At 56.2% G+C, this 24,763-nt stretch overlaps 3 protein-coding genes across 3 annotated transcripts in view; 1 reads left to right on the top strand and 2 right to left on the bottom strand.

The window, feature by feature from the left end:
- Positions 1-3,070: 3,070 nt before the first annotated feature.
- On the bottom strand, positions 3,071-13,804 carry fap66 (uncharacterized protein). The gene is made up of 24 exons (XM_002949130.1): positions 13,467-13,804; positions 13,279-13,389; positions 13,098-13,205; positions 12,518-12,826; positions 12,202-12,264; positions 11,623-11,783; positions 11,207-11,390; positions 10,685-10,909; positions 10,204-10,526; positions 9,587-9,805; positions 9,137-9,322; positions 8,749-8,893; positions 8,292-8,405; positions 7,856-8,009; positions 7,374-7,600; positions 7,006-7,068; positions 6,558-6,827; positions 6,173-6,286; positions 5,800-5,913; positions 5,379-5,582; positions 4,940-5,125; positions 4,567-4,697; positions 4,101-4,279; positions 3,071-3,893 (listed from the first exon to the last, which is right to left on the bottom strand). The coding sequence occupies exons 1-24, from the start codon at positions 13,566-13,568 to the stop codon at positions 3,679-3,681; spliced, it is 4,107 nt and encodes a 1,368-aa protein (XP_002949176.1). The 5' UTR covers positions 13,569-13,804; the 3' UTR covers positions 3,071-3,678.
- A 1,701-nt stretch (positions 13,805-15,505) lies between these two features.
- On the bottom strand, positions 15,506-17,662 carry VOLCADRAFT_59111 (uncharacterized protein; the record flags this gene model as incomplete). The annotated part of the gene is made up of 6 exons (XM_002949129.1): positions 15,506-15,797; positions 15,885-15,948; positions 16,021-16,379; positions 16,440-16,565; positions 16,944-17,233; positions 17,564-17,662. Coding segments are annotated over 6 exons (1,230 nt in total), but the record flags the coding sequence as incomplete, so codon positions are not given.
- A 4,273-nt stretch (positions 17,663-21,935) lies between these two features.
- The window catches only part of FBB117 (uncharacterized protein), a gene marked incomplete at both ends in the record, with an annotated part of 5,689 nt that continues 2,861 nt past the window's right edge, over positions 21,936-24,763 (top strand). The window contains 5 exons of the mRNA XM_002949259.1: positions 21,936-22,028; positions 22,930-23,094; positions 23,502-23,720; positions 24,102-24,252; positions 24,652-24,757. Coding sequence (XP_002949305.1) covers positions 21,936-22,028; positions 22,930-23,094; positions 23,502-23,720; positions 24,102-24,252; positions 24,652-24,757 — 734 coding nt within the window. The remainder of the gene's footprint in view (positions 22,029-22,929; positions 23,095-23,501; positions 23,721-24,101; positions 24,253-24,651; positions 24,758-24,763) is intronic.

Below are 24,763 nucleotides of genomic sequence, written 5' to 3'. Positions count from 1 at the left end.
CAACGATAATATGTTGAGACCTGGTATTGTCCTCACCTGTCTCTCCAAATGCTTGGTTAGCGCAAGCCATTGCTTACTGCTTAGCCACAACCCACGACCCCGGTGAGGTTGGGCTGTCTCGTCCTGTGGCCATTAAAGGCAAGAAAGTCTGTAACACAAAAACAGGGTCTATATATCGATTCAAGCGTCCCCATAAAGCGCTAACATGGCACCGTAAAGTAGTCAAGAACAAGTCTAGCACCACGGTTGACTGCCCAAGAGGATAGCCCAGACCCGCATGTAAGTATCGAATTTCCATGTAATCCACCTGACGCGACTTTGCGGTCCTCAAGACATTGAGCAGCTTCCGTGTGTCGACCTGGCGCTTTGCCTGTTGCACGTAACATTAAATCGCTGCTCACACACAAACGAGGGAAGGATGATGGCTGCCTTAGGGTTTTTCCGGTACCTGCTGTTTATTCATCATCAAACGGCGTTTCTTATCGAGTGGCAGTTATAGCCCGTAGTTCAGCTGCATCAACCGCGTCGTTGCCATGTCAGATATACTTTCATAACATACAGGTATCTACGACGTTGCAATTAAGTCATAACCCATCTTCCTTGTTTTGATTGCGCTGATTGCTGGGCGATCCAACGGTGTTGTACAACCGTACTCAGTTGACAATAAAAACAAGCGAAAGGGACCCAGGATAAAATAGTTATGGTCGAATCTGTTCAAGGGTTCAAACAACGCTGTCCCCTCAGCACGTGGAGGCCAATAGCTATGTGTGCCGATGAGTACTGCATTGTTGATGGAGCGCATGTTTCCCTAAAGCTGTACGCAGATGACCAGAATCTGCTTGCCCACAATCAACAGCGCCTAAATTGCCTTCGTAAGACCCTTACGGATTGGTGCACAGCGTTTGTTAGGCCCCTTGGCTGCTCATCTGAATTGAGTCTTCTCTAACTGACGCCAAAGGTGTTTCTTGTATGATAGGGCCTTATGGTGCTAGCGTCCAACCCAGTTAAAATACTGGTCTTTCTGCCAAAAAAAGGTATTCTTCAATACCACCAATCTGCGGACTTCTAACTCCAACTTAGTTAGTATACGACACGGTACCTTATAGGGACCGAGCTTCGTTACAGTTTGGCATGACCATTCATATCATTAAGTGTAAAATTGTCTATACACAACCCAATCAAACTCTGCGCGCATTAACTGGGAGTTTTGTGAAGGTTGGTATGCAGCGAGCAGTGGGAAACACTGTGCAGTTGAAGAGATGCCGTGGGTTGGCAGGACCAGGTATTTGGGGACTCATTACAGGGCAATGTATCTTCGAATCCTGCACCGATGCATATGAGCTATTTAGTGTGGGGCAGTGAGCCCCACATGCCCTGATAGCGAAGTTGCGTAGGAAGGAACTATTCCTGCCTAATATAGCGCTCGAGTGTTTTTGAAATGCAAATTAGAGCCATTCTTTCGTATGGAGTCCAGGTGTGGGACCGGACTTTATTCTTCAGCGCATGGACGGTCCTGCTACTAAGAAAGGTCTCTAGAGATCGCATGGTTGATCTGCATTGCACATTTCTGAAGCATCTCTCTGGGTTAGGGCCTGGAACAGGATTATCCTTGCACAGGGGACTGTGTTTTACAATGTTTTTTGTGAGGAGATCCGTCTTGCAGTGAGGTCTAATTATACTGCCACCCATTGGTGTGCTATGATCCTAAGGGGTCTCTGGTACTCTTCACTCGGACCTGGATGTAGAGGGGAAGGTCAATTTCATCTCGTGAACCCGATCAATCTTATATCTGTCATGGAAAAGTTGAAGGAGCGATTTGATGATGACTGGCAGAACCCACGTCTTATTACGACATCCCCCGGGAATTTGTCAGACAACCGTAAACCAGGGGTAAGGATGTGGCGGCATACCCATTGCATGGGAACGCCGAAACACACGACGTGCTTCTTCCCTGCGAAGTCATACTTGTTACTGCTGCGGTTTCGCTTAGGGGCGTGGCCATTGGAGGTTAGCTGGCCCGGCGGTCGGGTCGCGCCAAGAGCGCTGGTGTAGGGTCTGTGGCAACATGAATGCAGTAGAAGATGAGTTTCGCGTGTTGCTAGAGTGTCCCGCGTACAACGACCAACGGGAAGGGCTTCTCAACCCAGGTGTACGCCAGGCTGATATCGAGCCCGTGCCTAATATGACGTCTGTCATGGACTTGCGCAGATCGTACACAATATCTGGATGAGGCGACGCACGCTGATAGCCGAGTAGTAAGCCAGAGGTCGCTTACTTAGGTCACTGTTTCCTCTCGCATATGGGTTTACAACCCCTTTGCTCTTTTTCCTTTTCTGTTTCTTCCTTCCTTTTGACTACGCTAGAAATCGCGGTCCATGAGCCTCCTGGGTCGTCTGGGCCTTACGAGCTCTCGTGAGCTTGAACATAACATAACGCCGTACTTTTATAACTCTGAAACGCTGCTCATCCTTGCTTTTAGTCTAAATCCTAGCCCTTGAGTCTCCTAAGTCATTTTGGGCCTTATGGGCGACTTAGGTCTGGTCTGGTGGCGCCTTTGTGTATATGAAGGTTCCGGATTCGATTCCTGGTCAGACCCCCGACATTGTTCGGGAGGTCTAGGTTTACTAACGCTGCTGAGGTGTGGAGATGAGGTCTAGTTGATGGACTAAGTTTCGCAGCTGAGATGGTGGTGGTGGCTGATCTGTCTCTACGGATGTTGGGTGACTGGATGAGGAGGGGTCTAGTTGGCAGGACCCAAACCGCCGTCGGTCGTACGGTGTAATCAACTTTCAATATATATAGTCCATGGCCTCCCGGCTTTGACGGACCCCCCCGCACTCGTGCGGCACTTGTAACTTAGAGCTTGTGGCAAAGACGCCTTATCTTCCCGTACGCATTCCCCGCCCACATACCCTGTCCCTGCACGTTGTCTGGGTACACCTATTCACATCTCTTCGACATTTGGATTATTTCACAATTCTCTGTTAGGACGCCAGGGGCTGCTGCACGCCGACCCAGTCCTGAGGTTGGATCCTCAAATCTTCGGAAAATGTATAAATCAGTAACACACCCCTAGTCCGTGGTACGTTACAAACAACCTCCATACAGAGGGGCTGCCAGGGTACAGGGACACGCTCATGTGCGCCTTGCCGCCTTAGAGCCTATTACAGCGTCCAGAACTTGCTACCAAGACAACAAAAAACACATCTCAGTTCTTCTGCCCATCTGCAGGACAGGTGAACGTACCGCACGCAGTCCTCCGGTACACCAGTGATGCACTGCACCCACGAAGACAATAATCACTCGCGCCCTTCCAAAGATCACGGGGCCGCTTCTTCAAGCCGCTACTGGTCACTGCCTGGACCCACGTGCAGGAGCCATCCGCAGATCACCACTGACGGGACCTGCCCGCTGTACGCCACGCTCTGATCGCACATACGCCTAGGGTCCTCACAAGTAAACATATAAAAACATTTAGCCCGAACAGATCGCCCATAGAATAACACAATTGGTATTCCTTTCCCAAGGCCACTGAGCTCCACCGCTTGCATGTCACCGACTGTACCCCGCACAAACTGGGCACCCTCGCATGCAGCTATCGCTGCTCCTCTCACTAAAGCTACACACCTGCATCCCCTTCCTGGCTTCGAGCCGTGCTTTCCCACGGCCCTTACCTCCTCACGGCGCCTTGCCGCCGGCAGGCTGCTGCTGCGACTGCTGCTGCTTAAGCTTTGCTAGCGGATCCTGCACCTTGCGTACGTGGGACAGTTCCACAGCGTCGTTGCACATGGGGCAGCGGCCCTCTGCCGAAATTATGCGGATGAACTGAGTCGCGGACGCAGGAAATTTGCAGCTGGGGCACTCGGCCCAGTCAGACAACACCATGCGCTTCCCTGGGGAATAGGGAGGTAAATAGGCCGCAGCAGTCGTGTCAGTTTTGCATGGGGGGCCCAGCAGCACTGGCCAATAAATCTGCGCTGCGCGCCGCAACTACACGCTAATTTCCAGCTGTGCAGCTTGACAATCACGGTCTTACAGCCTTCATGTTCATTAACCTTGGAAATTTCGCGGACTACGTTTCCATGCCCACATGCACGCACCGGTAGCAAGGTCGAACGGAAGGATGTTCTGGCAGCTGATGCACTGCAGCTCCGTTTCGGGGCCGGGCATGTTGCAGAAGGGACAGTCTGCAAGCGGTTCCTCCATCTCCTCGGGGTCCTTCTCAGGCTTACGCACCATCAGCTCGATCTTCTTCTTGTGCTTGACGGCCACCATGTCCCTATAGTCACGACGACGCAAATTTAGCGGTAAAGAGCACACGGCGCCAGTTAAAAGGTCTAAACTTGAAGGATGTGTACAGCACACAAGCTGAAGCACGTATGCATCAGGCTTCTATCAACACGTGCCTTCGTTAAACTGGGGGAACCTATGAGTGCGCGCGTATTGATGGCATGGAGCAACTGATTTCTCGGCGGGGAGGCAGGCATAGGAATAAGGTGTGCATCCTGAAGTCAGCGGCCCCAAAAGCTCGCTACTGGCGTGAAGGCGTCTTGGCATCGTACGCACCTATACTCAGGCCTCATGAGCATGGATGCGTACTCGAAGGCTGTCTTCTTCAGGTTTGCTCGGTGGCACTCGATGACAGTCGACGTCAGGATGGGCACAATGTGCTTGGGAAACTTGGAGATGTTACGAGCCTGTCAGATAGCGCACGTGTCATGGCAGAACACTGGAGTGATGAGCTGAAAGGCCGCACAAGGAGCATCCTACATACTTCCGCCGCAGCCCAGTCCACGCGTTCCCACCGTTCACGGGGTCGCCATAAGCGAACGAGCAGGAAGGATAGCGGAACGTCTATAGCTATGCAGCAGCAGTCACTACGGGCGCTGCTGTTGTGAATGGGGTGGAAATCGCATGCACTACAGACAGTGTAACGTACCACGCGCACGAGCATCCGCGCCGCTGTGATGTGATCATTGATGGCGATGAGCGACTTAACAAGTGTGTACGAATGTAACAGCATAAGGGCGCGCATGAGGTCGGTCGGTGGCTTTGTATTGAGCGCCTCCAGCTGCTTGACAGTGGAGAAGAGCTTGTCGTGCGCCACACGATAGTTGCCCTCCTCCTACGGGCAAATAACACGCATGACGCCATGGGAGCAGCCGGAGTTTCAGCGAGGGCCACCACCCACGTAAGGCGATTCAGGCTTGTTGACTGGCCCGGGCCGTCTCACATCTTTGGCATGTAATCTGTTGTTCAGGGCGACGCCAACATTCCGCATATGCACCCTGCTTGATTTGGAACCAAGAGTCCCTAGGTCCTTCCAAATTGACATGGCCCGCCTGATATAGTTGGCCCTAGCGTGAGGCAATTCACACCTGCTCAAACCGGGCCATCTCCAGGGCATCGCGTGCGGCCTCCTGGAACTGGCCCATCGCGATGTTGAGCTTGAAGCGGAATTCGTCGCGTGTGGAGCCATCCTTCTCCTCGTTGACATAGTCAAGCACCAGCACGCCCAGCTGGTGGCTGCGCGTCTGCTCCACCACCTGCACCGCCTTCTCCAGTGCCTGGTTGCTTCCAACCTGCAAATATGTAAGGCAGCGCAGGTAGCAAAGACCTGGGCAATTAGAACAACAAACAGCTGCCGAAAGCAGTCGGGGCTGTGGGGACGGCACCTGCACTAGCCAACACGTCAGCACACACAGCTACTACTGGCTAGTTGCCAGCACACAATCCAAACGGCTTCCTGTACCCCAGCCCATTACCGATTCTCTAACGTTAACCACTTAAGGGTCGCACCTTGAGATAGAGCTGCACGGCGCGCGGTGCCTGATCACACTTGCTCCACATATCCGCCGCCTTATCGTACTCGCCACGGCTCTCGTAGTACTGCGCAATGCGCTGGTAGTCCACCTGCGGAATCAGCAGGGCCGAAATCAGCAGCTCACGAACGCACTGTTGCTGCTGCCGCTGCATGGAACGCAAGGCTGTTGTAGTGCGACGGTCGCGGCCGCGGAAAGGCACCTTCGCGGCGGCAAGAAAGTGGTCAGAGCAGGCCTGCGGAGCAGCGCCTTTCTGCATGGGCAGCCTCATACAGGGGAAAGCAGGTCACGTCCGGATGCAGCGTGTAACCCACGTTGTCCCAAGTTCTAATTACAGAGCCTCCACGCACCGGCTTTGCACTGGCCGCCACGATGCGCGCGAAGGTGTCCATCTCGTTGTGGCCCATAGCAATGTCGAACGCCTGATCCATCTGGCCTGCCATGAGAAGGAACTCGACGGCACCCTGGTGATACCCCAAAAACGGATGAGGGCCAAGGTTTGATTATTGCATAATATGACAAGCAAAACGGTCCACCAAACCGTATTAAACGCGTGACCATCAGGGTCTCGCTTGTCAACTGGTAGCCGCAACTAGATGGGCATAGCTAGTATTTTAGTGAGCACGACAGCGTCCTCCACCGCAGTTGGCCGGGGCTCTCCAACGGCCATGAAAACTCGTGCAGGCAGTGGAGGTGAGGTTACCGGGCCAGCTGTGCAACGTAGCGACACCCCACCTGGAAGTCCTGTGTCTGCAGGCAGAACCTGGACAGCTGGCTGGCCGCCTCAACGCTCTGCGTCTTGCGCACAATGGCGTATGCGCGCTGGGGCTGGTTAAGGCGCTCCAGGCACAACCGCACCACCGAGTCCATGTCGCGCGCAGCCTCGTACGCGGTGGCGGCCTCTGCCCATCGGCCTTCCGCCTCTTTCGCCTTGGCAAACTGCAGCTGCAGCTTCGAGGAGCTGATGCGCTGCATGAGCGGCGCGGCCGCCGCGAAGTTTTTGGTCTGCAAATGCGATGAGCACACACAGTTGGAGAAAAAACTCATCAGGGTTCGGCAGGGAGACCATTCACCAGGCGGTATCTCATTGCCTTGCATCCCCTCGGTTATATTACCCGTTCGTACGTTGATGGCTGCAGGGCATGCCGAGTCGTTTAATGAGTGACTGCATGCACCACCGCACCTGAATATAGATGCTAGCGGCACGCTCATACTGTCCTGCCCGCTCGTACATCTCAGCCGCCTCCTGTCCATGGGAAAAAAGTGGAAGGCGACGGGGTTTGAGGGCAGATTGCACGTGCGTTTGGGAACGGAATTAACTAACCATGCTCTTGCCAGTTATGCATAGACCTCCAATGACGCCAATGACTCCCATGACTTGACTCCAATGACACCAACCACTCCGCGTAAGTGCCTGGCTGAGGACAGCCAATGTCGGGGGCTCGTCCTGGCCAGTCGCCCCCTCAACACCGCCCCTTTAGGCCCCACTCCAACCCAACCCACACCGCACTGCCCACTGTCCACATGTCCCTCGCGCCCCGGGCTCCCCACCGTGAGCTGCTGCAGCCCTTCCAGGATGAGCGCACACTCCTTGAACAACACCGTGGAGTTGATTTGCAGCGCCAGCTGGCGGCCCTGCCGCAGGTCGCCCAGCTGCAGCGTGGTGCGTGCAATGCCCGCTTTGCAAGCAACCTCCAGCTCTGGCTGCGGCGGGCCGGCCGACACCATCAGCGCGTCCAATGCCTGCTGGTAGTGCGACTTCGCGTTGGCGTACTCGCCTACCAGGGCAGGAGGGAAACATGCAACGTGTTGGGATGGCCATATGGATCAAGCTCGAAGCAAATCACTGTATCGCACGCACGTGTCATGGCGACCTTATCCGTGGCAAGCGTACAGGGTTATCATCACAGTCTGTTCTTGATTATTCAAGCAGCATCAATAGGTTAGCACACCTAGAAGCTGCCTGCAGAGGCACAGCATGGAAAAGGCTATCATTCTTTGAGCCGGAGATGAAGGAATGATCCCTAGCGCACCGGTCATCTCCAGCATGGCGCCGTGCTCCTTGCAGATGGTGCCGATAGCCTCTGGGTCTAGCGTCTCAGCCAGCTTGAGCGCCTCAGACCAGTGCTTCAGGTCCATGCGCATCTCCAGCGCCGCTCGGGGAACTGAGGAGCGCTGGAACAGCTCCTGCACCCGTTATAACCCCCGGGAAGCCCAACAACGTGTCCCATCAGCCGCAGCTCTGATGCGTATCTTGCAACCAGCACAATGCAAAAGCTTGGCGGACGTTACAGCTTGGCGGATGGGTAGGTAAAGCATAGCAACGCAAGCGCCGTTGGCGGTACGCTGGGCGGTTACTCCTAGTGAGGACAGTGAGAAACGCCGCGCGTCGGCTGGGCAGGACAACTGATTGTACTGTTTCGTCCTATGCACCATCCACTCATGCTTTTCCCATCCCTATTCACCCACCTGCGCCTGGTTGTAGTCCTTCTCCAGCAGCACCATAATATGGGCCGACAGCAAGTTGCGATCCTCATGCTGCCGTACGCGTTCCAAGGACAGTACCATGCTGGCATCGCCAATCTGGTAAGTCGCAAGGGAAGTGAATGCAGAGGCAGAGTGTCGGAACACTCACAAGGAAGATGCGTAGCCGACATTTGCGTTCCGTCTCGCACACGGCAGACATGGAAGGCTATGCAGTTTCCAGCAGCAGTTAAGCAACTCCCCAGTTCGCTAGCCATTCCCCAATAGCGAGATGCCATAACGGTGGGGGCCCGTTCAGCTCTCCTATCCGAAGAAGCGTTGGCTGTTACAGCGTTGCCAACTTACCCCAGTCTCCATTACCATCTCAGCATTTACACACAACATAAATATGCAAGGCAGCAATATGGCAGGACCAAGCCCCACACAGGCCTAGTGCTGGTACCTGGCGGTACGCATTGATAGCCACATCCACGTCCAGGACGTCCAACGCCGCCAGCGCCAGGTTGCGCCACGTCTCCGTCTGCCGCAGCTGCGTGGCGCACTCCACCGCCTCGCGCATCTTGTAAAGCTTCAACGCCTGTGCGAACCTGGGCATTTGCAGGTAGCAGGAAGACATTTCGGGGTTACTGCTGCAGCTCTGTGTTAAAGCAAGACCTCAGCATAGCGGCCATAGGTGTGCACTTGACGCAGCCAAAGCTTAAACCTCCACGGTACGGGGGAGAGGATGTCTACACCACCTCACATGCGTCCCTGCCCAGCCCGGCCAGATCCAGCCCAGTCCTCGACCTCAGCAGTCATGCCTCCCTACCGCGACCCGCCCAGGCTCTCACTTCTTGGCAGGTGCCGCCCTTGCCACTGCGTCCCCAGGCTGTAGGAGCTTGTGGCTCTCCAGGATCACATTGTCCATTGCACCGTTCTTGAGGCGGCAACCCACCACACCGTTGCACACAGTCAATGGCGTGTGGGTGGCCCCGAGCGGCTGCTTGCCGATGAACTGCACCTGCGGGCCGTTCAGGCTGCAACAAACCGAAAAGCACGGGAGAAACACGCAGAGCGGGTGTGCAGCATGCGTGAGGAACTTAGGGTTTTAGGGTTTTAGGAACTTGCCATATCCCTTCGCCTACGAGGGGGTTAGGTGCCAAGCAGATCTTACACGCGAATCGATTCCAGGAAAAATCCATGAAACTGAAAGCATGTTAGCGTTTGCCTACAGATGTGCGTCTTGGAGAGAACACATCTGAGCGGGAAAAGCTGCAGAATACCGGTGCGGCAGTACCCACCTGACGGGTATGTACAGGTAGGTGTGGAGGGCCGAGCCGTCCGCGATGACGAGCACATTTATATCGGAGGTGTCCCACATGACTACGTCGGCTCGGCCCGAGAAGTTCGGGATGGGCACAACGTGGTCATTTACGGGGTTGAACAGATGCAGGCAACCCTTGTCGTCCTCGAACACGAGCCGCGCGCCAGTCGCCTGCGGGAAGAGCCTCGTAATGCCGCTGCTGGGTCCAGACAGGGAATGAAAAGGTAATACTGGATGGATTGGACGGCGAGACTGGAAATCCAAGATGAATCATGTGGGATGAATGCAAGGGTAAAGAACGGCATAAAAGCCTTTATCGAGGCATATTCCACTACGTCAACTGGGGCGTGCCCACCGTCACCCCAAGCCACATCCCCAACACTCAAATACCTCTAGGAATCTGGTAAATCGGCACCATGGGCTTCCTGCTAGTATGCTCTGCGGCGCCGGGCCGCTAGGTTCAAGTAGTAAAATCTGCCTGCTCAAGATTGCACCCTGATTCACAGATACAGGCATGGAACTCGACGCCATGTGTGGCCTCAAGATAGCCACCAACCGAAACTCCACAATCACCTGGCCCCACGGCAGCCTCACCCGTCGTCGTGGCGGTATTCGTTCACGGGCGTCACGTCAGGGCTGAGGTAGTAGGACAGCGTGCCTGTCCGACTTCCCGTGATCACAAACGTTGGTGTGAGCGCAACACACGTGATGTTGGCAGGCTGGCCGGGTCCGGGGATGACGACGTCGTGCTCGTCGGGAGCGCGGCCCGACTCCACCACGATGGGGTGCACTACCACGTGCCCCCCCGTCAGCACTGCCGCCTGCGTCTCGTTTAGCTTGATGGCGGAGATGGTGCCCAGGTAATCGCGCCGCTGCACTACCTTGCCCGCTTTGCCCTCCACGTTGTAAAAGGCCACCTAATCCGAGCGCCAGATGCACAATGTAAGCAGCGCACACCCATGCACGCATCCGGTGTCAATTAGCGACAGATGGAAGGGAGCCAGAGACGAACGCTCACAGCAGGCAATGCGCCGTCGCTTTTGATGCCCAAGGGGGGTCACGCCCCCACACGCACCTGGTTGTTCATGCCCATGGCGGCGTGCTGCGGCCCGAGCCCGCAAAATGCCGGCTCTGTCTCCAGTTCGATCCGCGCCACCGTCTGGCGCTTGGTCACGTCCAGCACCGTCATCTCCAGCAGGCTGGTCAGGTACAGGACACGCGCGCCGTGGTAGTCGTAGACCATCGGCAGAGAGGCGAGGAAGGTGTGCAGGTAGCCGTTGTGCGTGCCCACAGTCAACACCTGGGAACGACACGACGGTTGCCAAGTAGCGCAGGGTAATATGAGTTGCTGCACCCACCACACGTGCAAGCATCTAACGAGTACAGCAGTTAGGCGGGCATGGCAATTTAGGCGGGCACATCCCCAGCTGCTGGACAGCTAAAGGACGAGGTACGTTAGCCCCAGGGACTAAGCTCTTGGTCCCAACACGACCCACTGCGGCCCCCTGGCCAACAAATAGAGGAAGCAAGTTTGCCCTCGTTGCGTCGCTTGGTCCCCTCCAGCCCACTGCCCTACACAACCCTCTCGCCTCCTTACCTGGCCATCCCGCGTCCACCCAACCTTCTCCACCGTCTGGTTCGCGTCGAGGTCTACCGCGTCGCTTTTAATCTCGTTATAGTCCTGACCTGAGCTATCCAAAATGCGCACACAGTTGGCGCCAGCCACGGCTATGCGGCCCAGCGCAGGCGAGTGGCACACATCAGACAGTGTGTCCAGATACCTGTCGGGGGAGGGGCAAGTAGGAAGGTGCGGGAATCAGTTCGAGAGTCCGGTACGTTGCCTCAACCGCCCCAGGTCAGCTTGGACCCCCAGCGCGTTACCGAATGACGGCGATGGTAACCACCTCCCCAGGCCACTTGCGGGAAGATTGCAGTTAAATGCCAGTCCGTGCAGAGGACGCGCACATGGCACAGCGGACGCGGCCACCGCCACACCGCGGCCATATAACTCACTTCCCCGAGTGCACCTCCTCACTGATCTCCCTGCTGTGAGACGACACGACCACCACGTAGCCATTCTTGAAGCCAAGCAGGATGTAGCCGTCCCCAAACCATGCGTGCTTCATAATCGGCCCGTAAGTATCCAAGAACGCCAACTCAATGGGTCGATCGCCCTCCGCAGCGCACTGAAGCAGAAGGGTGGGGTATCATGCGATGCGGGGCATGTCAGTCATTAGAGTTTGTAGACGTGGATGCTTGTGGTACTGAAGGGCGCCATCGTCTCTCCCAAAGTGGTGTTTACGCACAACTCGTCGTGTCATTTTCTGTTTAGTAACGGGACCAGAACCCTGTAAGCATTTTGCCTTAAGGCATCGGCCGAGCCCCCAGTGGAAGGGGCGTCATGGTGCGTGCGGCGTCTTAGCAGCCACAATACAGTGCCACAATGACCATGCTCCCCGCCCTTAAACTGCTCCTCTCAACCCCTTTCGCCGCGCCCTCTAACATCATTACCCAGGACAGCCACCTGCATGGCTACAACTGTTCTGTGGGTTTACATGTGAACAGCTGATTGCTTCTGTCAGCAGCCGCAACGGCTGCGCTTACCTGCATGATGTACAGCGTCTTCCGATTAATGTTGAGCGAGTACGTGTTCTCCTGCGGTCAGGAATGCGGACAGCCCCAGGAGGTCAAGGGATCACTCAAAGCCTTGCTTGGGCGGTCCGCACTAAGGCTGCAAAAGTGATCTGGACCTGAAATTTCATGAACAAACCTGCCCTTATCTACCGCGTGTATGGCATAAGCCCACCGCAGAGCCATTCAGACACGCTCCATATAATCAAGACGCGGCATTCCAGCGCGTTCGCCTCGGGTTCACTGCCGGCAAACGGAGAGTTACCCCGAGACGCACCTCCCGACGTGAGTAGCCGTCCTCCTTCTTGTCTGAGACACAGAGGTCCATGGGGAGGTCCTTCAGGTGAAAAGTCTTTATCGTGTCACCCGTCACACCGTCCGTCAACGTCACGGTCTTGTCTTGGGCAGCCATCGCCAGAACATTATCCTTGTTCCATGCCGCCGCCACGATCTTTTTCGTGTGCTTGCCCACTAGCGGCGTCTTCTTGCGCTCTCGGGCGTTATACATCATCAGGTTCCCTTTGACAGTCGACACCGCCAGATACATGCCGTTCCGCGACCACGCCATAGCGGAGAATTCTTGCGTCTGGAGAAAGTGTGCATGGTACGTATTGCAGCACAGCGGTTGAGTACACACCCTTGCGCTAACTGCCGCATTTCCCCTCCAGCCCCACTTGCACTTGCCAAAGAACGCCATGCAGATCACAATGACTTGGAAAATAGCCGTCCATTTTGTAAAAGAATAACGTTTGGTATTTAGGCTAGCTTGCAACGTTTTGGGTAGAAGACTTAGTCGGCTTGGTGGGCGGGTGGGGGTCAGTTAGGGTGCCACGAGTGTATTGGGCCACATCACGTACCTTGAACTCCGAGTCAATTTTCTGGACCTCTTTGCTGATAGCTGACCAGATGAAGACATGTGTATTACCAGCGGGAAGGATTGCAAGTTGATCCCCCGTTGGGTCCCACTGCAAGGGGGTCACGGGTGGTTCGCTACAAGTGCACACGCCAGCAGTGGGCAGGTGTTACAACATTCGATACCTGTAGCTGAGCACATCCACAGCCTCTCCCGTCTGGGTTGGCGTATTCCGCGGGAGGGAAATGGACTTCGTCGTAGAGCCGTCCATTCCTATCAAGGATGTTGACCTTCCTCTGCACCCCCAGGTACATAATGTGATCTGTTTTTCCACCACCAAATTTATTTTCCATGAGGCTTCCACAGTACTAACCTTACTGCCTGCTGCAGCAAGGAAGGAACCTTTAGGACTCCACTCGAAGAGGACCTTGCCATCGCCCAGCAGGTCCGGACCAACTCCGAAGAGCTTCTTCATGGTGAAGCGATGTTATATCGGAGCAGATTGGTCCTTCAAGGATGGCCGCGCGGCGGCCAGCACTGAAATGTCAGATGTTAGGCATAGCTGTCAGTACTGTTTAAGAGTGCATGCCTGATTTCAGGTGTATCATAGGGAAAAATATTCGTGTTAAAATTACTTCTCCAGTTTTGTTCGGCTCCTTCGAAGGTGACAAGTTGGACCTGGTCGCTTTAAAAGGTCACGATATGTTGTATTGTTCTATCAATGGAGATAGCTGTGTATGCGTGTGTGGTGCTTGCCAAGAGCACCTCGGTTAATGTCGTACATGTTTCAATAATTCCTTTAAAGGACGCGATGGTCCAATGCGCTTCAGGTCAAGTAACTGAAAAAGCTCAGCCATGTTTGAGGGCGCATGATCAATCCCAACCAGCTTGGTAGAGGCCTACACATTTCGTGAGCTTCCGCAAGGCATCCTTCGGCATCCGACGACACTTGTTCTTCCTTTTCATGCAAAGTCTGCAGCCCCACTTCACATATTTGCGTTTTCTCCATGTCTCCTTTTGCATCTCGCCGTCCGGCACAGAATTGGCAACCAGGTGATTCAACAGAGTTTAGTACATGCGCCACTACGGGGTTTTGACTCGGGTGATATACCAACTGGCTAATATCTACCACCCGAAATTCCGGGTTCGTCCATGCTTCTCGCCGTGGGATCTGAAATTGTTTACCTTCGTTTATGGAGTTAGATGGCATTATTGCTCAGTCCTGCCGTGGTGCGTTACAGTAGCTAAGCCGCCAACCGCAAGCACAACTCCGTAGCAAAACAACCCGTTGCGAAACCCCCTCCCAACACCAACCCATTGTGAAAGTTGCACTAGTGGCCGATAGTAATGACAATTACCTGTGTTGCACCGTTAACGAATGTGCAACCTCAAGCGCCCCGACAAGAGTCACGCGGGCGACCCACCCGAAACCAGCAAGGACAAACCAGGGACCGCTGCATTGTGGCAACCCCCGGGGTTGCCCTGGGTGGGTGGGGGGAACGACGAGGCACAGAAAATTGACGAGAGAACGCACCGATACGGGTATTCCAAACCGCACAAACGGAGCAGCGGGACACACCTCTTGGTAATAGTCAAAACAACGGCAGTTAAAGAACCAATGCGCCTGTGGGACCCAAGTAGGAGCTCGGCGTCCCCTGCCGTACTGTAGTCCGGCACATGCATGCATGCATGCGCCCTACTTCCACGCACCACGGCAGTTCCTTCGCAATAACTTGCCTATCTCTACACTCATACTTCGCTTCGAAAAGTCGAAGCTTAACGACAAACATTTACGATCGGTAGTTGCGGAATCCTTTGGCAAACCACACTTGGTGGGTAGAGCTTTTGCATGACCCAACTGCCGCAAATCTTAACAGATGAACAGGCCACGAGCCGGTTCACAACGATTCCATCTCCGCCAGTACAGACCCAGACCAACATGGGCCTCCGAAGATATCGCCAAGGAACCCTGCATGTCGTGTTGCCCATAACCAAGGCCTTACGTACCAGAGCTAGGCCTTCAAATACATGTTCGACTCATACGTGCGCCATTGTTCACGTCCTATTGCCTAAGGCCTCATCCAGCCATGAATACGAAATGACGACATCCAGCAACATTACTTACTGCCGTACCAGCCGGCACCCTGTGTATTGCAAAAGGCGCTATCCTCCCGTCCCTCTACAGCTTCTTCACTATTGCATATCTCAATCTTGGACGTCGCGCTGACCCACATGAGCGCCGGTGCGTGGAGCACATGATGCCTTTCCCCATCGCTCGCTCGCCAGCAAGCTACATTCACTATCCCTTAGCTGCCACCGGCACCATTCCAGCCCTCCCGGACGCTACCACGTTCGCCGTGTAAAATACTTCGCCCCCAGCCTACCTAGCAGCTATGGATGAAGGCACGCCATTCACGCGCCCTGGCCTGCAGTGGATACCTCTGCTGTGCAGCATGCAAGTTCCGGGTCTGCCGCAGCTCCGGCCCGCCGCTGCCGGCGTTGCTGCTGCGACGAGCTCCACCCTGGCTCCACAGCCGCGGCCTTCGGAGTCCACAACACTAGATGGCCATCCCGCACGGATGCCACCATTCCGCCGCACAGGGAATCACTGTTGGATCGGTTGGGCGCGTGAAGCAGTGCCAAGCACCGCGCCACATCTTCATAGCGCACCCGGCTGGGTGCATTGCCAGCCCGGGCCCCGGCCCTGCCCTCGCCCCCGCCTTGGCTGCCATCCTCGCTGCATCCCCTGTGGCCGCGCCGAGCCCTCGCGTCCATCGCGCTCTCCAGCCACTTGCGAACCACCCGGCGTTGCATGGCCAACGGCAGACGCCGCAGCTCGTGAAGCTTTAGCATCCCTCCGCTGCCGCTATCGCTGATTCCCTGTTGGGTCGCGGTTCCGGAGCCGCCGCCTCCGCATATACGCCCACTCTCGTCGCTACTGCCTTGGGCAGGAACGCTGCTATGATCGCCACTAGATGCGCGGTATTCGTACGACACTACGTTGTCATATAAATCCTCCGTGACGCGGGTGAGATACTCCAGGTCGGCGTCCAGCACCTCCAAGAAGCGGAATAGCGCTTGATCAAGGCGGGGATTAAAACCCGCGCGGAGCGCCGGCAGCACCTCGTTTCGTAGGCGGTTGCGGCGCAGGTCGTTGCAGTCGTTGGTTGTGTCGTGGAAGTACGGCAGAGCCAGCTGCTCTACGAATTCTTGCGTCTGGCTGCGTGAGAATTCCAGCAGCGGGCGCACGAGGCGCACGGAGCGAGAGCGTGCGCGGGGGATATCGCTGTGTTTGCCATCGTGGTGGGGGTTGAGTGTGGAGCCGTTCAAGCTAGCGATGTCGGACAGCTCCCCTCCGGGCGCGCAGGTTGGGTCAGCAGGCGAGTAGCTCCCCAGGGGTCGGCTCCGTGCCAAGGCCACAAGGCCGTCTGGCCCGGAGCCACGCAGCAGGTTCAGCAGCATCGTCTCTGCCCTGGCGCCATGTGAGTAGGATCACGTGGGGGAACAACGAGGGGAAAAAATGGAAAAAGCAAGGACAAGCGCTTAATGGCCGGTAGCTGACGCAGACGTAAGGGAGGCGAGCAATCCACCGCCAGAAACCATGGACCTACGCAACGCAGCATGTCCAGTAGTATTACATAGCGCAGCTAACACCAGTGTCTCTACTCAGATCCTACTGGAAAGCAAGTCACTCGGCCAAGTAGGGGTGCCAAGTGCGTCCACACAGCCCCCAACGGTGCGTCTCGCCATCCAAATAACCGCGGATGCCGCTTTCCATGGCGACATCAGCCAGCACACGACCTACAGGCCTGCGGGCCCACCTAGCCACCCCGACCTGCCGCCCACCTACCTGTCGGTTGCCGTGTGCCCGGTCACCACCACGTCATAGCCATGCGCGAAAGCTACGTCTGCAAAAACCCGGTAGCGCCATTCCCGCGCGGCGCGCTCACTGGGCACAGCGCCCTGCGGTGCAGCCCGCACGTAACAAGGGAGGTCAAGGTGCTGAGCCGCCAGCTCCCGCACGAAGTCCGCATTCACAGCTGAGTCAACACGCCAGCCATGATCGCAGTGGACAACACCCAGGCGCCAGCCCCAAATCGGCCGCAGGTCCACGAGAGCATGGAGCAGGCACACCGAGTCCTGCGAGGCGTGACGGAAGGCGCGACACCGGAGGGATGCATGGGGTCGGAGAACGAGTACTGGCTTGGCTGATCTGAGTTAGAGCTAGCATCAGGTAGGGTTTGGAGAGGGCCATGTGTTCAGGGATATGAGGGGCGCCATTGTAATGTATGCATGTGCCTTTACTGTTATAGTGGTGAGGGAGAAGGAGCCTGGCAAAAAGCTGGTACGTAGGGTGGTGCAACGATACCTAGATGGAGGGATGTTCATGGCAGGGCACCAGGAGCGCTGTCCGGGGGAATGGCAGCCCCAGCGGGGGTCAGGGTTGGGGACTGCTGACTAGCGACCCACCTGACCGCCGGAAACGGCGACGAGCACCGACTCTGCAGCTCCCAGCAGATTGCTTGATGTTAGGCTTTGCTGCAGCTTCACGTGCAGAGAGGTCCAGAGACGCCCGCCAGCTCCCAGCCGTGCTGCAGGGCATGCGGAGGATGGACAATCATTGCGGCGCAAGGCAGTTGGGTAAGGGTTGCAGCGCACAGCAGGATTAGAGCGCGGATAGTGTGCGTGACACGATGCTGCGAGGTGGGGTCTTTTGGAGGGGGTCCTGTTTGGCAGACACGCTTACCGGTTTTCCCGTATCCGGTGCGGGCTGGCGCAGCGCGCCTCACGTTTTCATGGACCCATGTACTTGCCCGCTGTGCCTTGTGTGCTGTAAGGGTGCCATCCGTGTCCGTTTGCGAGACAGCCGACTTAAGGTCGAGGAGAGAGCAGGTCGGACTATCGACAGCTCGATTCGTAGTTATCTTGGATGCCCACTCACGATCACATAGTTGTGATGAATCCGGGATGACGTCTCTGCTGCGGCTGTCGACGGCCTTCAGGTCGTTGTTGCGACGGCATAATTGCGGACAAAAGTAAGCCCTGGCAAATGTTGTGTTATGCGACCAGATATTCTCATGTTTGATAGTATTTTTCCTACACGTAACCTGCCCTGAGCGCACATGGAACAAGGTGAAAGCCTGCATACTTTAGGCACCGCCATTAATTTATATTGTGCAACGCGTGAAGTACGTTTAATTAATAGGTCGTATAGGTCAACGAGTGGACTGTCGGTTTGTTTCTGCTTCCCTGTTGCGGAAGCCAGGAATCGAGCGAAAGCGTTTACCCATGTAGCGGGATGACACTATTTACACTTAATGCCGTCCAAACAAGCTTTCAGGATCGTATTCTGGGTTCCGGGTATGCGTGAACTGCATGCTGACAAAACCACAGCACGCCTCACCTGAACGTCCAGGCGTGCGCCGTAAGGTTCAAGGAAGGTACATTTCCTGCTGAAGTGTGATGATTCTGTTCGAACCTGCTGTACTTGGGGCTTGAGCTTAATTAGCGGCACACTGCATTGCACAATGGAGTCCCTGGACTTGCTGTTGAGATAACCGAAGCCATTCAGCGACTGGTGAGGTGCATTCAAGCGGGTGGTGAGTGAAATCGAACGGTATCGTTAGCCTCAGCCTGCAGAGCCATGTCGCGCACTCAAGTAATGACCTCATGGTGATAAACTGGCTTTTTAATGTGTGCACAACCCATGCTGATCAGGGGCTTTAATACTCACCCAGGCCTCCATTTGTATGCTACCTGTTACATTTTGAGGGCAGGACAAGGTCTCTTAACTTTCCAGCTCATTGCAGTGCCCAGCGGAGGCCAAACACTGGATTGGATGGAGATTAAATCTTTAAAAGATTCATCTCTAAGCTTAACGTTTCAACACTGCGAGCCGCTTGCGCGATGTATCGCGCGGACTTTGTAACCAGAGCTCCTTGAGTAACTGTCGAACGGAGTACGGCGTTTGTGAGTATTAAGCGTTGAACCCTTGGGCCCCAGGTAAGACGGTTAAGCATAGATATCCTCTATTGTCCGATGTGGAGAACTATTCAATTTGCCTCTTAGAAGTGACCAAAAATTGGCAGGCGCGCACCTACAGCGCCTTTTATGCACTTTAATTGTTAGGGTATGTAACGGAGGAATTCATGTGTCTTACTGTTATGTTTGGAAGGAAAGCCGCTCAGCCGTGCATACAACTAGCCTTTGAAAAGCGCTTTCCTGGATGGAATCCTTCGGTTCGGGAAGACAGCACATACAATTAGTAGCATGCCTACGACATTCTCTTAATAAATTAAATTAATCTCAACAATGGAGGGGGGGAGGACCTCCAGCAAGGACATGGCCGATGGAGGTGGGTGCATAACTTGCATCACACATCATCCATAGTCTCATTGTTATCATGTTATTGGATATCATGTTGTTGGATCACAAGCGCATGTTTGAGAATTTGTGCATACACGAGAACTCCTGCACATTACTGTCCCACAAAGCTTGCACTGTATGCCTGCAGGACGGCACAGCATGCTTTCTGCGTTGCCACCGCCACCAATGCCTCTGGGCGTTCCCTACTTCAGCCAGTCCTCAATAAAGTGAGCGCCTTCCCTTTCGCGCCGTATCCCATGCTAGCCGTACATAATTCCTACGACGTACACTTAGCCATAACTCTACCAAGTCCACGTTGGGGAGACAGAAAACGGCGATGGAGGTGGTCAACACGGAACACCGAGCAGTGCGGGGAGCGCACTGTGGCCTGGGTGGGCCTTGTGGAAACCTGCTCGGCGGGCTTGGCGGGGATGACCAGCCGCACGCGCGGCCGGCTCGGTTGGGTTCGTGCAAAGCACGCCCTACCTTACTGTTACCACATAGTACAGCGTACCATGGAAAGCACCTGGCAAGTGCCTGCACGCTTGCTGCCCTTGTCCCGTGGAACCTGCGTCACGTTCTTTGCTAGTGGGGGAACTGCAAAACCCACGTACCCCAGTAAACCCAGTAAACCCAGTAAACCCAGCCTCCGCCGTAGCGGTAATAGGGCCTGTTTAGACACGTACCCGCCAACTGTAAAGAGCTCCCGATGTATCCCGATGTCCGGCTAACCTCGCCGTTGCACCTCCATATTCCCGCACCAGCCCGCCTTACGGTCATTTGGCGCCGCTGCCCCGAAAGCCCGATGCGGCGCCGCTGCAGCCCCTGCCGCCGGTGCCGCCGCCGTCGCAGCTGCCTCCCCGGCCGCAGCCCTCCCTGGACATCACCCGCGCGCCGCTGGATGCCGCACGTTCCTCCACATCACTGCCGCTGGAGCCTGTACGGACACCGTCACCGCTGACTCAACATCCTCAGCAGCAAGAGCCGACCAGACGCACGGGTGCGTGGCGCCTGAGGACCACACGTCCAACTGAAAAGGGCGATGTTGCCAACGCGTGACGACAACTGAGGAGCTGCTTTTTGCTTTGGGGCCAGCAGCTTGGGGAGGGGGAAAAAGACGAACCACGAGCGAGTGAAGCTGCTGCCAAGAAAAGAGTGCTGCAGCACGGGGGAAGGGGGGAGGACGCCTGGGGGCTAGGGATCGGAGGTTTCGGGGGGTGAGAAGAGAATGTGGGCTGGTATCGCGCGGGTCAGTCTTGACAGGAGAGGAGAGAAGGGGAAAAGAGTTCGCGGCAGGGAAGGGCGAGGAGCCAGCAAGCCAGCGGGCCTTTCACCTCACTAGCTTGCCTGCGCCCCTGCTCTAATCAGCACCACCATCTTTTTCCCCTCCTTCGCCGCCCCGCAGTGCAAACCTATCGCAAGCGACAGCATGATGCGGCTGATGCGCCCTTCGACTTCGGCGCCTGGCACGTCCCGGGCATGTTGGTGCACCCGGAGGGCGACATCCCCAACCTGCCGCCGAGGTCGGGTACGGGCATGCGGCTAAGGTACGGCGCGCGGGGTTCGGGGGGATGCGTATAGTAGCGCGACCGGGTGTTGTGGGGGCTTGGCTCCCATCGGGCCCAAGAAGGACGGCATCTATGGTGTTGAAGCGTTGCGTGACGACATTCGCCCAAGGTACGTTGCCCCACAGCTGCCTTCCCCATCCGCTGATACTATAACTCCGTAACCCCGGTCTTCCTAAGGTCCCTAACCCCCTCACCCCGCCCGCACCATCCCTACCCCTGGCCCCATCCCTTTGTCGCCGGCTGCCGAGTGCAGGCCAGCAAGGCTACCCCCATGCAGTTGCATCCCGCCGCCTTTTCCGGAGCCGCTGGTGCCGGTGGATCCAATGCTGCCGCAGGTCCTTAGAATGCACGACCAGCGCCGCCTCGTCAACCCCAGCCAAGTCGCCAACGTGGTGGTGTATGACTGTATAGAGCGGCCGCCACAAAGCTCCGAAACCATTGCGCCTCCGGCAGTCGCGGCGGCGGAGGGTGGCGGAGCTGCTGGCGGCGGCGTTGGTACGGCTCTGGCGGCTGCGGGTGCGGAGGGCGAGGCGGCAGTGGCAGGGGGGGGAGGAGGAAGCGGCGCAGGAGCCAACAGGGGCCCCAGCGGTGAAGGCGGGGGCAGGAGCAGCGGCAGCGGTAGCCGGGCGACGGGGACGGGGGCGGGGGCTGCAGGGGGTGCCGCGGAAGGGAGTCCGGCGGTGGCGGGGGGGAGACAGAGCGGGGAAGGGAGCCAGGCGCGTGGTTCAGCGGGGGAAGCAGATGTGGCGGGGACACCCAGCGGCGCCGCCGCGGCGGAGGCCGCAGCCGCAGCCGGGAGCACAGGCGAGGCAGCGTGCGCAAACGGCGGTGATACGGCGGCGCGGGGTGCCGCCGGGCAAGCCTCATGTTCCTACACGCGTACGACATTGTACGACTATTTTGAGGACATGGCGGCATGGTACACCCCGCGCGGGCAGTCGGACGACACGCTGGTGTTTGAGAGCCGCTACGAGAGCGGCAACCTTCGTCGCGCGATACAGGTGGGAAGCCCAGCTGTGTGGTTCCGGAGCTACAGCCAACATAATGAAGCGCAAGGTGTTCTCCGCAGGTGCCCGTTTAACCCCGACCAGACCGACCCGAACACGGAAGCGAACGCCATATGGAGCGTTCTTAGCTGATTATATGACACGAGTGGAATCGAACTAGAGGCACTAATAAAGCTCTCATGTGATTAGCCAGGGAATAATGCATGAGCGACTAAAGCACGAAAGCGTTAAAGCAGTATTTCCACCGAGCTCGGTCGGGGTCCGGGCCTCCTAGGTTGAGCCGGAAACCGCCATCAGCCTGCTGGCCAATAACCTATTTTTTTATGTCACTCAAATATTATGAACCGGGAACTGCGGCTGCGGGAACCGCACATAAACGACATAGACCGCGTCGCTCGGCGGGATCGATCCCCTCAGGTTTTTGATTTTTTGGGAGCTGGAAGACCGGACCGCTTTCTGTGCATAAATATGCGATTCAATTTTGCTACATGTCGAGAAAAAAAAACCTTGGCTAAAACAAAGAAAACAAATTGCGAGCGACACTTCAAAAGGACTGCTAATCACACACCTTTAAAGCAGATTTCGTATACTGAGCGTGTTGACCACAGCGTGCCATGAAACACTATGAGTTGTTGTTTTTGTACACGTTGATATTGATACAGTACGTTGGGTTGATACACCTGAACTCACGTGGCGCGCTTTTTCTTGTGTGTGTGTGGTTGTTACAGTGGGCTCCAGACTCCCGAAGAGTAGAGCCATCGGGCCAGCTGGCCGTGCACTGCAGTAGAGACTAATATACCAATAGAGACCATCACCTCAGATAATTAACCGCTCATCGGTAACTTTTTCTTGTGATGTAAGCGATGTTCCCTCTCGATATTCATTGCTCCCTCAGGTTTATCCGTACGAGTACGACCTTATCCTGCGGCCAGATATCAACACGCGAGGCCACACGCAGTGGTTCTTCTTCTCGATCGCCAACACCCGTGCCGGGTGCCGCTACAAGTTCAACATCATCAACCTGCTCAAGGAAGACTCGCTGTACAACGACGGAATGCAGGTATGCGTTGCTGTACGGCAGGCTTCCGTACTTGTACGGCGCCACTTGCCTAGTTATCAGGTTATGTAGGCGTCATCAACCTCATGATTGCCCCCTCAATGTGCCGTATAATTTGTACGGCAATGCGCTCTGCACGAATCCATTTGCACGAATCAATCTGCACGTGCTGCTATTTCCGAGGGGTTAGCGTGCGTGCGCTACCGGGCGCATACGTGTCCCATCGCCGGGGCACCCTCCTTTCCACCGCCCCTTTGGCTCACGAGCACCACCCCGGTTTGGGTTTTCCGTGGCCGTGGTGGACTTGGCGCTACCAATCCCTTCACACCGCCAAACCATCAACTCTACCCTCCGGGGCCCTGCTACTGCTACTGCCGTACCTGCTGCTACTGCCGCTGCTGCTGCTACAGCCTCTTGTCCACAGCGCCAAGGCTCAGGCGGGTCGCGGTTTGGGATGGCACCGTGCCGGCACCCGTATCTGCTACTACGCCAACACCATTCGGCGAGGTCGCTCCGGGAAAACCTACTTCACACTCACATTCACCCTGACCACACAGTACGACAACGACCTGGTACACGTGGCGCACTGCTATCCGTACACCTACACCGACCTGCAGCGTTACATCCGGGTAAGCCAGTTAGGGTGATGTGTTTTTTGGAGGTCGGGGCGGTGGGGGAACAATGTCCGGGGTACAATGCGCGGTTTAGGCACTTTTGTGTCTTGTGTGTGTGTGTGTGTGTGTATGTGTGTGCACGTGTGTGTGAACGTGTGTCTGTGCGTGTGTGTGGACGTGCGTTGTGTCTCGAAGTTGCGTCATTGCTTTGGACGTCGGTGTGTTTCGCTCGACTTCTGCATGTAATGCAATTCCCTCACGCCTTCCCCGCTCCCACCCGTCTCCGCTCTTTTCTTGACTTGGCATGTAACGATGCCCCCCTCCCGTCTCCATTCCGTTCCCTCCCTCTTCTTCCCGCCCGCTTGACACCCTTTACGGTTTCCGCTGATCCTCCAGTCCTTGGAGGTTGACCCCCTCCGCCGTCACCAGCTGCGAAGGGAGTCACTGGCCACCTCTCTGGCGGGAAATGTGGTAGACGTGCTGACCATCACCTCACCAACGGATGACCCGGAGGCCCTCAAGCGGAGGAGGGGGGTGGTGGTGTCGGGTGGGTGTACGACTGCGTGTGTGTGTATGTGCGAGGGTGAGGCTGAGGCTGAGGAGCTCATAGACTTCGGGACATTTTTCTTATTCATTTTCTCCCCCCTCTTTCACTTCCTCTATAGCCTACAATACATCTTCTCACCCCTCCCCTCCTCGCTCCTTCCCTCCCTGCCTCCCCTTCTCCCTGCCTTCCTTCCCCCCATTTTCCCACCCCCTTCCCGTCGGCAGGTGATATTATGGACCGGGACGGTCGTAGTGTTCTTCTTTTTGCATCATCTGCTTCCCTCCAACCCCAACCCCCAATCCCCGTTGCTCCTTCTCTTCCCCTCCCGTTGTGTGGTTCGTCTTACCTCCCCTCCCGTCCCCCCTTAACCCCCTTAACCCCTTAACACCCCCCCGGCAGCCCGTGTGCACCCGGGGGAGAGCAACGCCAGCTGGATGATGAAGGGCGTGCTGGACTTCCTGCTGGGTCCCTCCCTGGACGCCAGGATACTGAGGGACTCGTTCGTGTTCAA

The sequence above is a fragment of the Volvox carteri genome, assembly GCF_000143455.1.
Source record: "Volvox carteri f. nagariensis unplaced genomic scaffold VOLCAscaffold_13, whole genome shotgun sequence".
Taxonomy (NCBI): Eukaryota; Viridiplantae; Chlorophyta; class Chlorophyceae; order Chlamydomonadales; family Volvocaceae; genus Volvox; species Volvox carteri.
Note: the sequence above shows the minus strand (reverse complement) of the source record. Positions and strands in the feature narration are given on the sequence as shown.

Bases quoted from the DNA above. Each gene is read 5' to 3' on its own strand.
- fap66 (XM_002949130.1), bottom strand. From the start codon at position 13,568: ATGAAGAAGCTCTTCGGAGTTGGTCCGGACCTGCTGGGCGATGGCAAG. The intron at 7,601-7,855 runs GTGCGCTAGGGA...CTGCCCTGGTAG, and splicing joins CGCCATGCTGGAGATGACCG to GCGAGTACGCCAACGCGAAG. The intron at 6,287-6,557 runs GTGGGGTGTCGC...GGGTATCACCAG, and splicing joins TGCAGACACAGGACTTCCAG to GGTGCCGTCGAGTTCCTTCT.